Source organism: Astatotilapia calliptera, chromosome 22 (genome assembly GCF_964374335.1).
Source record: "Astatotilapia calliptera chromosome 22, fAstCal68.1, whole genome shotgun sequence".
NCBI classification, from domain to species: Eukaryota; Metazoa; Chordata; class Actinopteri; order Cichliformes; family Cichlidae; genus Astatotilapia; species Astatotilapia calliptera.
The window spans coordinates 18,180,184-18,193,497 of record NC_137442.1 but is presented as its reverse complement, the minus strand read 5'-3'; the positions used below and the strand labels follow the sequence as shown (position 1 = coordinate 18,193,497).

General features: G+C 42.7%; 1 protein-coding gene across 1 annotated transcript; it reads left to right on the top strand.

Moving 5' to 3' along the window:
• The first annotated feature begins 208 nt into the window (after nt 1-208).
• Nucleotides 209-5,583, top strand: trib1 (tribbles pseudokinase 1). Its single transcript, XM_026156452.2, has 3 exons — nt 209-896; nt 1,694-1,986; nt 4,797-5,583. Exons 1-3 carry the CDS (start codon nt 576-578, stop codon nt 5,269-5,271), a joined length of 1,089 nt encoding a protein of 362 aa, XP_026012237.1. The 5' UTR covers nt 209-575; the 3' UTR covers nt 5,272-5,583.
• The last annotated feature ends 7,731 nt before the right edge of the window (nt 5,584-13,314 follow it).

The following is a 13,314-nucleotide window of genomic DNA, read 5'->3' as shown; positions in this document are numbered from 1 at the left end:
GGGAATTTGAAGATTCATGACACACTGGTTAGGAAAAATAAATAAATAATGTTTGAAGCATATGCTCACGAAGTCGTCTGAGAAAGCTAATACAGTGGGTAGTGTCATCAGAGCCGCGCTGAGCAGGATTGCTCAATGGTTGTGTCACCAGGAGGCTGGACTGGTCGGGCGGAGTGTTTGAGCTCAGAGCTCAACATCACTGGAGCTCACTCACTCTCAGCCACTCTTTGAGTGTGAGGCGGTCTCTCTTTCTCTCTGTGTCCTCTCTCTTTTCTCCTCTCTCTCTCTTCTCTCTCTCTAACAAACACTGACTCTGGGCTATGAGGGATCGGATTTTTTTTCCTCTCACCAAAAGTACACAGACCTCAGAAGCCACGAGCACTCACTCTACAGAAGGACGTCGATTTGGATTATTACCAAAATCCGCTGAAGTTTCTTTTATGTGTCACCAGTGCTGAGTCTTCTACGGAGAAATGGAGAGCACAGTTTGTAGCTTCTTTTAACCGTCAAAGGGAGCATCTAAAAGCAGACGGAACGGACCTCGCTTCTTTTTTTTCTTTTTTTTTTTTGCTTTCATGGTGAATCGGCCTATCAGGATGAACTTGCAGTGGAGCAGCCGGGCACCTTGCATCCGCGCGGGGAGACTCGCGCACAAGCGGCTTGATTCAGACGATCAGCCGCCGGCCAAATGCGCCCGGCTGAGCGCCGAGGCTGGGGACACGCAGGGACTCCTCGGCACCTCTCCCGGATCCCCGGTCAGCCCCGGCTTAACCTCTGTCCCACCGACTCACCAGGGACCGTCCAGCATAGGATCGTATCTACTTCTACCTCTGGCGGACCGGGAATGCATGCACAGCGCGATGAACACCGATACTGGCATTGAACTACTGTGTAAGGTATGCGCAATCCAGTCATTGTGCAATTTCTTTGAATGAAGGATGTTTCAAGACATCCCATTGCCCAATACCCTGTCTGACATGTCATCCGTATTTGGCTGACTTTTTCACCAGATGTCATTCTCACGCGAAATGTGTCACGATTTCCATAATAAAAGTCTTACTTCATTGTATATATTTTTTATTTTATTTTTTTAAATGTCTGAACCTGATAAGGCTCCTTTCATTTTTACACGTCGTGAAAGAGCAGCCAAACCCTGTGTTGCCTGTTTTGTATTGTGAAAATTCAGCCTATCATACTGAAGCCCACCAATCCTTGGCACCGGTGCTTCGCACTGTGTCTGTCAACTGGGCTCATTTGCATACACGTCACCGCAGTACGCCACGCTGTGACACACAAAAATGCAAACATGTGAGGCAAAAAGGCTCTCGTGATAAGGATCTTTCCCGATAAGGACAGGGTCCTCCACTGTTCCAGATCCCTGTTTATTTTGCACGATAGACCTGCAGGCGTTTGGCTTTGTTGATTAATAAAGTTAATCGCTTCACGCTTTGATGATTCATTTGTCACGCGCTTGCAAAAGCAATGTATTGAGCTGGAATCAAAGCATATCCCAAGCCTTTTTTATGTCGCTGCCAAATGTTCATGGTTGTTTACTTAGATGATCATTAAGAACACACTGACCTATTGCCTCGTCCTCCTCCTCCTCCTCACACTCACTCTCTCTCTTCTCCTCCTTACCCATCTTTCTAATTTCCATCCTGCATCCCTCCTTTTCCTCCCATCTTTCTTCCAGGTCTTTGATATGGGGGTATACCAGGAAAAGATCAGAGCCTATGGTATTCTACCAGCACACAAGAATGTGGCCGGCATCAGGGACATCATCCTCGGTGAGCGCAAGGCCTACGTGTTCCTGGATAAAGACTTTGGGGACATGCACACTTTGGTAAAGAGCTGTCGCCGACTAGACGAGGGACATGCCTGCAGGCTCTTCCGTCAGGTGGCCCTGGCTGTAGCCCACTGCCACCAGGCAGGCATTGTGCTGGGTGACCTGAAATTACGCAAGTTTGTCTTCACTGATGACAAAAGGTGAGGATTCACCTGTCACGATTCTCGAATTGCTCTCAGTCCTTAACACTGATCTCAGCTATACAGATTTATTTGAATGCTCTCAAACATCTAGTGTAGTGGCACATGCCAGTGAAAACACAGAGTGAAGACAGCAGCAGCTGATACACACACAGGCCATGTGTGCAGATATCAATGTGGGCACAGATAGAGTAGGAGGTTCTGTACTTGTGGAGGCAGACTGCTTAGCTTCCCAGATTTTCGCCCTCTCTGTCTGTCTCCCTATTTCACTCTCGATGTGTCTCTTTGTATGCAGCGTTGTGTGTTTGTTTTGCATGCTTGTGCACAGGCAAGCATGTGTGAATGTAGTGGGTGGTAGTTTGGCAGAGCTGCGAGACGAGGCTGCTGAATGAGAAAATCATACCTTCTGTGGTCTATATCTTAGAATGCATTTATTACTCATCATTTATTAATAAATTACATCATAGCAATGCTGCAGGATAAATGGCGTGTCCAGCAAGATTTCATTCACTTACATCCATGAAGTAGTATGCTTTGAACCTGCTCCCACACACACACACCTACACACACACACACACATCTAAATGCCTGCATCTCCCAGTGCCAGATATAGTTCAGGAAGACACACAAAATCCATGCTTGCAAAACTGTTTGTCGCCTCTTTGCCCTTGCGTCACTCTCTTTTCTGTAAGCGTCCACTGATCCCCTCCACCCCCCCCCCCACCCCCACCCCCCAATCCGGCTCTCCAAAGGGCCTTTTTCATGGAGACTTTTGAACAGTAACATTCTTCAGTCATGACCTCTGGGTTAGCTGGGTTACAGTCGATGAATGAGAGCAGACAGCCAGTGAGAGAAGTTGAAGTTAGTCGCGTCCCTCTGATAGCTATATGGCTGCAGAGCGATGAGTCACTGTGTATATGGGCAGAGGGGAAGAGGGGAGGGAGGGGGGTGTTGCACAGCTTTTTTCTTTTTTTCTTCGTGCGTGTGCATGTGTCCGTCCATGCATGTTCGCGCATTCAGAGCTGTAAAGCTGCGGTCCATTGCAAGTTCAAGTGGCTTGTTGCTGGCAGTTCAGTATTTCGTCAACGGAGCGACGACACTGCAACATTAATGTTGGTAGGCTGACCTGCTCGACCCGTGAAGATGTGTGGTGACGGCATCTTTTTTTCTCATGCAGACTTCTCTGTGCACTTTTTGTGGTAACATTTCAAAGCGCCACTACAAAAAAAAAAAAAAAACTCAAAAGCATCCTGTCGTGACTAACCTGCAGGCTTTGCTGATAACATTAAACGGCTCTGTGACATAATGGAATTTGGCAGTATTCATTTCCAGAAAATCAGCTTTGTTCACCCTGAGATCACCTCTTTTGCTCTTTTGTCCAAACACAGACAGACAACAACTTAAGGCTCACTGAGCTCTTACGATTCTGCATGACCTCATTTATTCCGTCATCCATTCCTCCAAAATTCACAATCAGGCATCTTTCAAACCCCAGCGCACAAGCCGTGATGCAATGTCCTGGCCAACAATGCAGCGGCCAAGCCAGCGACAGAGAAAGTCACAACATTTTGACAAATGCTAGCTGCATTCGCACACACACTCGCACACACACACAGACATACACAGTGCAGTTGGGAGAGCCAGTTTAGGAAAGGTGACTAGCACTCTGAAGCATGCAGAGCTTCACAGTCAGGCCAGCCTTCCCGTGCGTCACTGATGTGGCAACAGCCATTTGAGGGTAATTATGGGATGGCTGGCGCCGCAAGTGTGGGACCCAGGTGCAGATAGCCTCGGCTCGAGAAAGAGAGAGAGAGAGCGAGAGAGGAGGAGGAGGAGGAGAGGAGATATGTACTCTCAACAGTAGGATGAGTCATTCTCTCCACCCCTCTAACTCTCTCTGTTCTGTTTCCTTTTCTGTCTCCATCTCCTTTCTCCTCTCCTGACATATCTCCTCCACTATCTCGCTGTTTAAATATCATTTGCTTTTCCGTCTTGGTCCTTCTGGCTGTCACTCTTTTCATCCTGTCTCCGTGGCTTTTTCTTTGTCTGCAGTCAGTCCATCTGACATCTCAAGTGTCTCACTGGGGCGACCCCCCGAGACTGAGATACAACAGAACTCTTTATGTGCGCTTCACTTGATGAAATCCCCTCCAGTCATTATACACAAATTAAATTAGAACTAAAAACAGTCTGTATCTGCTGCTGTAAAAAGAAAAAAAAAAGTAGAAAAATGCATGACATATTTTTTTGCCCATGGAAATGGCAAAAGTTTCCCATCAAATGTTCTATCTTTGCGCAAGAGCGTTTCAGTGGTGAGTACCTCATCCTGAAAAAAAAATGTGCTCTCACAGTCTTAGTTGCTCTGCTGCAGGACTAAATGTACGTCCTGTCATTAACTTGGCTAAATATAGCATTGTGTGTGTGAGAGTAAAGAAGGAGGAGGGGGGTGTTGGTGTAGTGTATTTATGTGTGTTTACATGACCATGTGAGTGCCAGGAAGTCATTGGAAATTTGCTTAGGCAGCTCTGCTTCTTAAACGGGAATCACAGTGGCGCACTTGGGTCGTAGTAAGTTCACTTCTGTGTATGTGTGTGTGTGTGTGTGTGTAAAACTGTCTGTCCATCTGTCTGTTGCACAGATTAAAGCTAGAGGAAGGAAACACACTGTACTTATGCTGCTTTACAGTAAAATTAAAGCCCTCTCTTGTGGTTATTTTTGTGCAATAGCGGTTTGGCTCAAACATACATATCATTTTGTGCTATTGAAGTCCATTCCAGATATCTTGACCTTTGGTTTTACTTGCTTTACAGGACGCAGGTGAGACTAGAAAGCCTTGAGGACTGCCGCGTCCTGGAGGACCCCAAGGATGACTCTATGTCAGACACCCACGGCTGCCCTGCCTACGTCAGCCCAGAGATCCTCAGCGGTTCCACGCCTTATTCCGGCAAGATGGCCGACATGTGGAGCCTCGGGGTCATGCTGTACACCATGCTGGTCGGCCGCTACCCCTTCCACGACCCGGACCCGGCCACACTTTTTTCCAAAATTCGCAGAGGCCAGTGCTGTTTGCCTGAAGGTTTGTCTCCCAAGGCCAAGTGTCTGCTCCAGAGCCTGCTGAGGAAAGAACCCTCTGAGAGACTCACAGCAACTGAGCTGCTCGCTCACCCGTGGTTCCACGTGCCGCCATCGTCCCGGGAAGCGGCGCTGGGTGACCAGGAAGTAAGCTCGGCCGAACAAACGGTGCCATCCTTTGATGCGGAAGAGGACGACGACCTCTTCTGCTGACGGATTCGATTTGAGTCTGACTGAGGGACCAAAACAAACTATGAGGGATTCATTGTTGTTTTGTTTTTGTTGTTTTGTTGGGTTTTTTTTACATTGGCACTTTTTAGAAACCCATTTGTGTACTGTTGTGTGTACATACACCCTCAAGCTTTCTACAAAATCTTACTGTACTGTATTTTGTTGTCGTATACATGTTACTCGCTAAGGGCATTGTTCACAATGATCACTCATTGTGTTTCTGTATGTGTGATTTGGAAATTATTTGGTGCTAGAAGAATTAACCATGACAGAAATAAGCCAGATCGTGTATTTTTTTTTAAAAAAAAATCTCCACAGGCTTCTCCGAGCGTGTCACGGGAATTTAATAACCAGTCGGAGAGAAGTCATTGATGTTTGTTCTCAGCGTGAACTCATGAGACTTCATAAAGCATTAGCTGAATCTTGAGCGGGAGGCGAGGAGACCAGGATGTTGTTCCTCTCACTCTCTAACCAGACTGCAGGCTTCACCAGCTGACTCACCGATCAGCTCGAGGACCGCCAAGCACGAGCTTGACGTCTTGAAGCAGACAGTGACATAAAGTGAGAAAGATGGATAGCAGAGGACTGATGTGTCATCCTCAGCGGGACACTACAAAGGTGTCTCACTGCCAATCTGGCACTGTCTCCGCGAATGGAGCGCATTTACAAATTTCACACCACGCACAGAAGGTTGAGACAGGCAGGGTGTTACTGGTGTAAGACTGGCAGAAAAATGGTAAGAGCTCGACACACACACACGATGCTGACACAAGTCCTTGTTAATGGCTAACAGAGAAAAGTACATCTCGGTCATTTTATCATTTAGAACTGTTAAGACTGTTTAACATTTATGGCACAAGCTCAAAGCTGAATATCTTGCCTAAAGGTTGAATCCGAACACAAATATGAGCATCAGTCCATCCAGCATGTCTGAAATCCTGCATATGTGCAATTGCCATCAGCTAAAACCCAACACTAATGCTTCTGGTTTAACTACCTAAATGCTGGGAGCAACCCTGGTTTTAAACACTTGGCCACATGAATCAGCAGCATCAGAGATTACTGAATAATTCCTGAACCCGATGGCATCAGGTTCAATCAATCAAAGAAAAAAAAAGGGAAAACAAGCACCGATGCAATCAAAAAAAATCTGCATTTGTTCATGAAATGTGCCAAATATGCACTTAAATTGGAAACCGACGCATTGCAGAAAAATGAAGACTTTCCCAGCTGAGCAGTCGAGCCTGTTTTGTTAATTTCTGTCGGAACATTATGTGAACCTGTTTTGCTTTAACAAAAGCCGAGCTGTGTGCTGAGTGTTGTGCCCGTATCACTGTGTTTCATAAACTGAATGACTCTGAATCAGTCGCAGTCAGGCGATATTTGATGTTGGTTGTCTGTTGATGACTCAACACTTGAGCGTGTCTGCAGAGAATGGTGATGACCTTGGCTGGAAGAATCTGTTCAGACTGTTTCACCTCTTTAGTGGTACTTTTTATTTTTTATTTTTAATCTCCCCCCTTTCCTTTTTTCTTGTTTTGAAAGCTACGGATCCATGGAGACTAGTCTTCATAGTTGGTGACATTTTGTACCACGCTCTAAGATACACTGTTCGTTTGTGAAAAGCAAATAGAGAGTTTCAGCCACATTCAAGCTATTATAGCCAGCTGTTTTGCTCTGGTACAATTTATTGACAATGGTACTAAATCTGGCACATCAGAGAAGTGTTGCGCATTAATTTTTTTTCTTTTTAGTCACGCAGTAGGCTAATAGAGCATCTCGCGGTTCTTTCTTTCTTTCATCTGCTCGAGAAGACCAGATGGAAGGAGACTCGTGACAATCGCAATTGTCCTTCACAGCGAAATTAATTTAAGAGGTTAACGATGTTGTTTCTGTTTCATACATGTAGAGTGAGTCACGCCTTCATGTGACATGTAAACTGACACGGGTGCACAATCTTCATAATGCACTGTGAATTATGTATTTGTGACACAACCTAGAGGCTATTTTTAGTCCGGATAGGTTACACACAAGAGTTATATTCATTGTATAAAATATGTAAATATGTATATTTGAAATATGTGTGGAGTTGTTGAATAAAGATCACATTTTTCATATTCTCACAGCATGTTATTATTTATCACTGCCACTTGTCTTTCGCACACACAGCCATACTAACGCCTGCCCGGCTCTGACGCACGCCTCAGAGGTTTTCCTGGAAGAATTCTCTCAGCGCCGCTCTTCATCACCGTGAGGGAGAACAATGCGATTTCCCTCAGCGCTTTCAATTTCATTTTTGCAAGAGAAAGGAACCGAGGAAAAGAAAACTGCCTCTCCCACTTTCTCCATCTCTGCCTCTAGCCGTTTACTCTTCTCTGACCTTTGTGTAATGTAACATTTAACTCCTCAAACACACAAATGTCAATAGTGGGTCAGTGTTTCTTTCCTGGAACACACAAGGGGGAGCATAAGCGCTGCTCTCGTTCTCTTTTTCTCCAGCTTCAGCAGTAACCAGGGGAACTCGAGGTCATCCCATCAAACAGTGAACAACAGCACTATTTGAAGTCAAATACTTACATGCTTTCATATCCAATCCTTGTTTGCCTGTGAATCATTTGACCTATAAGAGCTTGGCATATCTCCACCCTCTGTGTGTTATGACTACCTTAGGCATGGCTGGCCGGGGCTTGCGTAAGCGTTGTTCGTGTGTGCGTGTTCATGTGCATACCTGCCTGCATGTGTGTGTGTGTGTGTGTGTGTGTGTGTGTGTGTGTGTGTGTGTGTGTGTGTGTGTGTGTGTGTGTGTGTGTGTGTGAGTGTGTGAGAGAGAGAGAGAGCAAAGGAGTCAGATTAAGTATCAACAGGGTAACTGGAGTGTCTCAGCTGCTGGGAAGCTGCCAAACGATTGCTTAACACATCAGAGCCGGGCTCCTCCAGGAATGACAACAGGGCCCCTGAAAAGTAGGCTAGTCGAAGGTCAAGTAATGAATATCTGGAGATGTGTGTTGGGGGACTGTGTGTTTGAGAGGAAATTTGATTGTGTGTAGCAAGCGACAACCTCTGGGGCTTAAAAATGAAGCCAACGCGGAAGTGCCGAGTGCACTTCCTGCAAAGGCCACCTCAGGTTAGCTCCAAAAGAGAGTACATCCCTGTAGACTGCCATGCTACAACATCCCTTTTACAGCATTAAAAGGCATGTTTATGGTCTGGAGCAAACACAGACGGTACAAAAGATGGACGTAGCTACCATGATGTCATCCTCTGCTGTCTAAACTTCCATTTTGAAGCCTTGACGTAAGCGTTTCTTTTGCATAGCCATTTGCAAAAAACAGACGTGACTGACAAGTAAACTAAACAATGAGTGTTTAGTTTACAGGTAATCCTTCAAGTATGACCAAGATGTACTAAATAGACTTAATTTTTTTGATTCAGTGTGACCTAAAACAGGTGTCTGAGCCCAAAAACCCATCAGCAAAGTGTTTACAGAGGTTAAAACTGAAAGCTGTTTTCCCTTAGACTTCTATGAAAGTGGAAGTCTTTTTGGAGCCACGGCTTTTGTTATCTGTTGGCCTTAAGATAGAATGCAGGTTTGAGGGAGTTCTAACTTAATTGTAATGACCCGTAAGATTCATTCTTGTTTTCTTCTGTCTATGAGTACAAAGGATTGCATACCGGTAAGGCTTAGAGCAATGCTGATTGACAGCTAGGGTTGAATGGCAGGATGTGCCAACATAGGGAGATGTAGCCAGTGGCTACAATGTCAATGTCAAGCATTGTCAAGAACATGTCAAAGTAACAAGTGACGATATAACCCCGATTATATAAAATATTGCTTAATCAGAAGCTCACATAGTCTGACGTCTAAAAGGAAAATAAAGGCATATGCCTTATAATGCATAACAAAAATCTTTGTTTTCTGTATGCACTTCCATACAAAGACAATGAATTTCTGAAAATCTCCACCCTGGAAAGAGTTTTAGAAAAGGTCAATTTTCAGTGACCTAACAAGCCGTTTGCATGTTGCCAAAACACTAAAATGCATAGAAAAAGCTACGTTTACCAAAATACCCATACAGGTGTGGACAGAGCTTGGATTTTCCTAAGGTTAAAAGTTAGGGTCATGGCTACTTTGACAGATGTGGCAATTGTCTGCAGGTCATCAGCGCCATTGATTCAAACTCCAGAACTGGATTGGTAACTCCAGTTCGGTTGTCAGTGTCTTTTGGAGCACTTTAATAGATTTCTCTGTTTAATATAGCTTCAATTATGGTGGGTGGAATTTTTATATTTTATTAGCATATTGTCTAATTAACAGCATCTGTGGCTGAACAACAGCGATTTCTCATGTCATGTTACGTGACCATCACGTGAGAGTTGTCCACTATATTGAAAGGGATACAACTAACAGTTGCCAGCGAAAAATTGGTTTTTCCTGACTGGTTACTAGAAGAAACTAGTGTCAATGAGAGTGTTCCACCAAAAACGACTTCTTTGGTTGCTAGCAGCCCGAAGCTGTTACTGGTAGTTTGTATGGAAGATACATCTTGTCTTCAAATGCTCGCTACTAGCTCCGAGCCGCGCGGTTCGAAATGTACAATGTTCACCTTCAAAATGAAAGTTGTGCCTCAACGCAGCAACCACCACATTTCAAAACATGTAACTTTGTGTTACACTTTTCATAAACTATACATAGTTTGTTCTGGTTGCTTGTTCTGGTTGCTAGTTCTGGTTGCTAGCTCTGGTTGCTAGCTCTGGTTGCTAGCTCTGATTACTAGCGAGCTGCTAGCAAACTATTTTAAAGCCAAGAATGTCATAACCACCTGTACCAGTCTCAGCAAAAAGCTCAGACTGTAAATTATTGGTGTATGTTAACTGTTCGGTTGGGACCCTGCTTATCTTACCCTAGTACCTTCGTGTCAGACAATCATTAGTTTCACTTTTAACAATGATTGTCTGATCTAAGAAGGCTATTTAGTGCATTTATTGATATTAAAGTCATGGTTAACAAAAGTTTTTGTGGTAAATATTAACTTAAGGTGAGGTGTTTTGAAACGGACTAAGGCACACTGTGTGTCTGTGTGAGATCATCCTGCCACAAGTGTAAACTTTATCCTTCCTTTTATCCGGGATCATTAAAGTTTCCCAACCACCTAAATGTAAACAGCAGACTTCACAAACTTCCCCAAAGCATTACAGCTGTCCTTGTTGGATATTACACTCACCAGGGCATTATCAGATACTTCCTTGATTATCTATGATGTCATTTCATAAAATAAAAATGACAACAGGGTAATTTATAGTATTTCAGTGGATTTTTAGAAATGATTTTAAGGTTTGTAAAATACATAAATGACAGAATAGTCTTTTCCAACATTATCTTTCATTTAAAAACTATATGCTTTGTTTTTCCACGTAGCTCAAACGGGAAAAGGTGTAATTTAGGAGTCATTCTGATCTCCTTATTACCAAAATGCCACAGGAGGAAGTGAAACGGCATATCTGAAATATAACAGTAAAGCACCTGCTCTGATGATAAAAGTGTTATGCCTCTTCCTGGAACTTGTTGGCTCGGTTGACCACTCCGGTGATGCAATGGAAAATAGCCTCCTCTGTTTAAATGACATGTTGACCTGATTTATTTCATAATACGAATCCCCAGAGGAATGCGGGGCATTGTGTTGACGGCGTTCGGGAAGGAATGCTTCTAATAAGGCTGGTATTTTCGCCTTTTCATCTTAGATCACAAAGGCATACCTGCAATTTATGTGACAAGACAAAGCTGTGATCTCTGCTGCGATCTTGTGGAGAAACTGTAAACTGCAGCTTTGCGTCAGATCATCTCTGCTCAGTAGCCAGCTGAGTATTTCCTGCATTTTATGACACTGTTGGGCACAGAGGTATGTACTTACACAAAAACAATTGTATGCTAATTGTATGTGTTCCTGATTCATGTTGTTACTTAGCAGACATACACATCTAAGGTTAATATTAATAATATTAATACAAATTAACATAATAAATAATAATGAATAATATTACTAAAAGATTAGTATTGATCATTTATTTATTTAAGGACACCTCGGATTATGTAAATCTTGCCTTTTAAATACAGAACTGACAAAAATGAATAAGAACTCTGTTCATAATAAGTATATTTTAAAGCATTAAACCCAATCATTCTCAATCGTTGTCTGCTTTTCTCTTGTTTATATTATAAGTGCATCGAAGCTGAAGGACCAAAAGTCTCAACCACAACAAGGCATCAATTTGTCCACAATTCACAACAATCACTACTCCCTCTACAGTGTTGCTTACAGTTAATAAATGAATAAATACATGAATAAATACAATTTACACCCAAAATGTTAACTTTAAGTAGCTTGATTACATGGAAATTTTCCATGTCATTTAGTTACAAAATGCAAAACACTACATTTAATGGAATCTGGTCAAATGACATTTACTGGATTGGTATACATTCAGTTTATACCAAGCATTTTTCCATAATGATTAATTGTTTAGATAAATAAACCTCTGATTTTATATATTTCTGTTGCATTTTATTCAAAATTATTGCTTCATATGTATTTTATCAGAGCAAAAGAACTGTTTTGGTGCAAAATCTAATTCAAATTCATTAAACACAGTGATCACCTAATGGGTCTTCTCTGTAAAATAATGGAAAGGTCAAGGGCACATTTAACATTGTTCTGAGCTAGGTTAGGGCCAGCCAAGATCTAGGGCCAAACCTTTGTTAGATTAAGATTCTTCATGTTGATTCCAACCTGTCTCCATATTTATCATGCACAGTATGAGAATTTTACCAAGTGATGTGATGGTTTAAAATGTCCCTTTGCTGCACAACTTGCACATGTTAGTTGCGTTACTGGAGGGAGTGGTCATATTAGCTGGTTCCCACATTAGGAGGGTATGTTTGGGGCCTTCCCGTCACCATTGCGCTAACATTACAGTCACTGCTATGGCATGCTGATGTGTTTCATGCTTTTTATGGACTTTGTTTACAACTGACCATGTACTCATAAAACTCCTGAACTCAAACACTTGTATTTGGTGTTGCAGGAGATTAATTTGTCCTTGATTTGATTGTGGTTTTCTGACAAGAAAACTTTCTTTCTGTGCCTTACACATTACAGTAACCTGTGTACTGTGATGGATCATGAGCTGAATGGGCTACTAAATCATTGATGTTGTGGTTTTATTGCTTTGTTTGAGCAAAACGAGACACTGTAAATCATCAAAACTGAAACTTGGGACTGTTTTCTGACCAGACCATAAATTTTTAGATCCAATTTATGTTTATTGTTCATGTTTCTAGCATTGTTTTTCCCATCCTATGCATCTTATGCACTCTTCCTTGTACATATAAGCATGTTTACTTGACATGAATCTTATTTATTCCCGTTATTGGGGCATTGCTGTCTCATCCATGCATGCTACCATCACGAATGGTAAGAAATCAGCTGCAGAAATGTGGTTGTCACACACAAAATGGCAACCACCTCTTAAAAACACTGCTCCATAGCTGCTGGTGGTCAAAAGTACAGCAGGGTAATCACAAGAATAATCAGCAAATTAATCAACAGCGACAAAACTCGTTATCCTTGGAAGTAAATTCATTTTTACAAGAAAACATGGAAAAGTGTAATTATCTTTTTCTGACAGCATGAATCTCCACTGGAGGTAAATGGAAGTGTTTGGGTGTTGTAAAACATGGAGGAGCAGGATCAGGGAACATCTTTCTGATGAGGTTATGCCCCCTGGAAGTGTGTGTTATGATCATGATTGTTTTCTATTCAGAATGAGACACATAAAAACATTATTAGGACATTAAAATATGCTGATGACATGGCAGTAGGAGGTCCGGTTTACACGATTGTTTTTATCGCGGCTGATCTACAAAAATAAATCAGTTCAAGTATCATGAATCTATCTCTCCTACTGATCAACAAGCTTGTTGTGAACTGTGTGAACCTGTTCTACTTTTCCTCATTATCTGTCATATAT

Bases quoted from the DNA above. Each gene is read 5' to 3' on its own strand.
- trib1 (XM_026156452.2), top strand. From the start codon at position 576: ATGGTGAATCGGCCTATCAGGATGAACTTGCAGTGGAGCAGCCGGGCA. The intron at 897-1,693 runs GTATGCGCAATC...TCTTTCTTCCAG, and splicing joins GCATTGAACTACTGTGTAAG to GTCTTTGATATGGGGGTATA. The intron at 1,987-4,796 runs GTGAGGATTCAC...CTTGCTTTACAG, and splicing joins GTCTTCACTGATGACAAAAG to GACGCAGGTGAGACTAGAAA.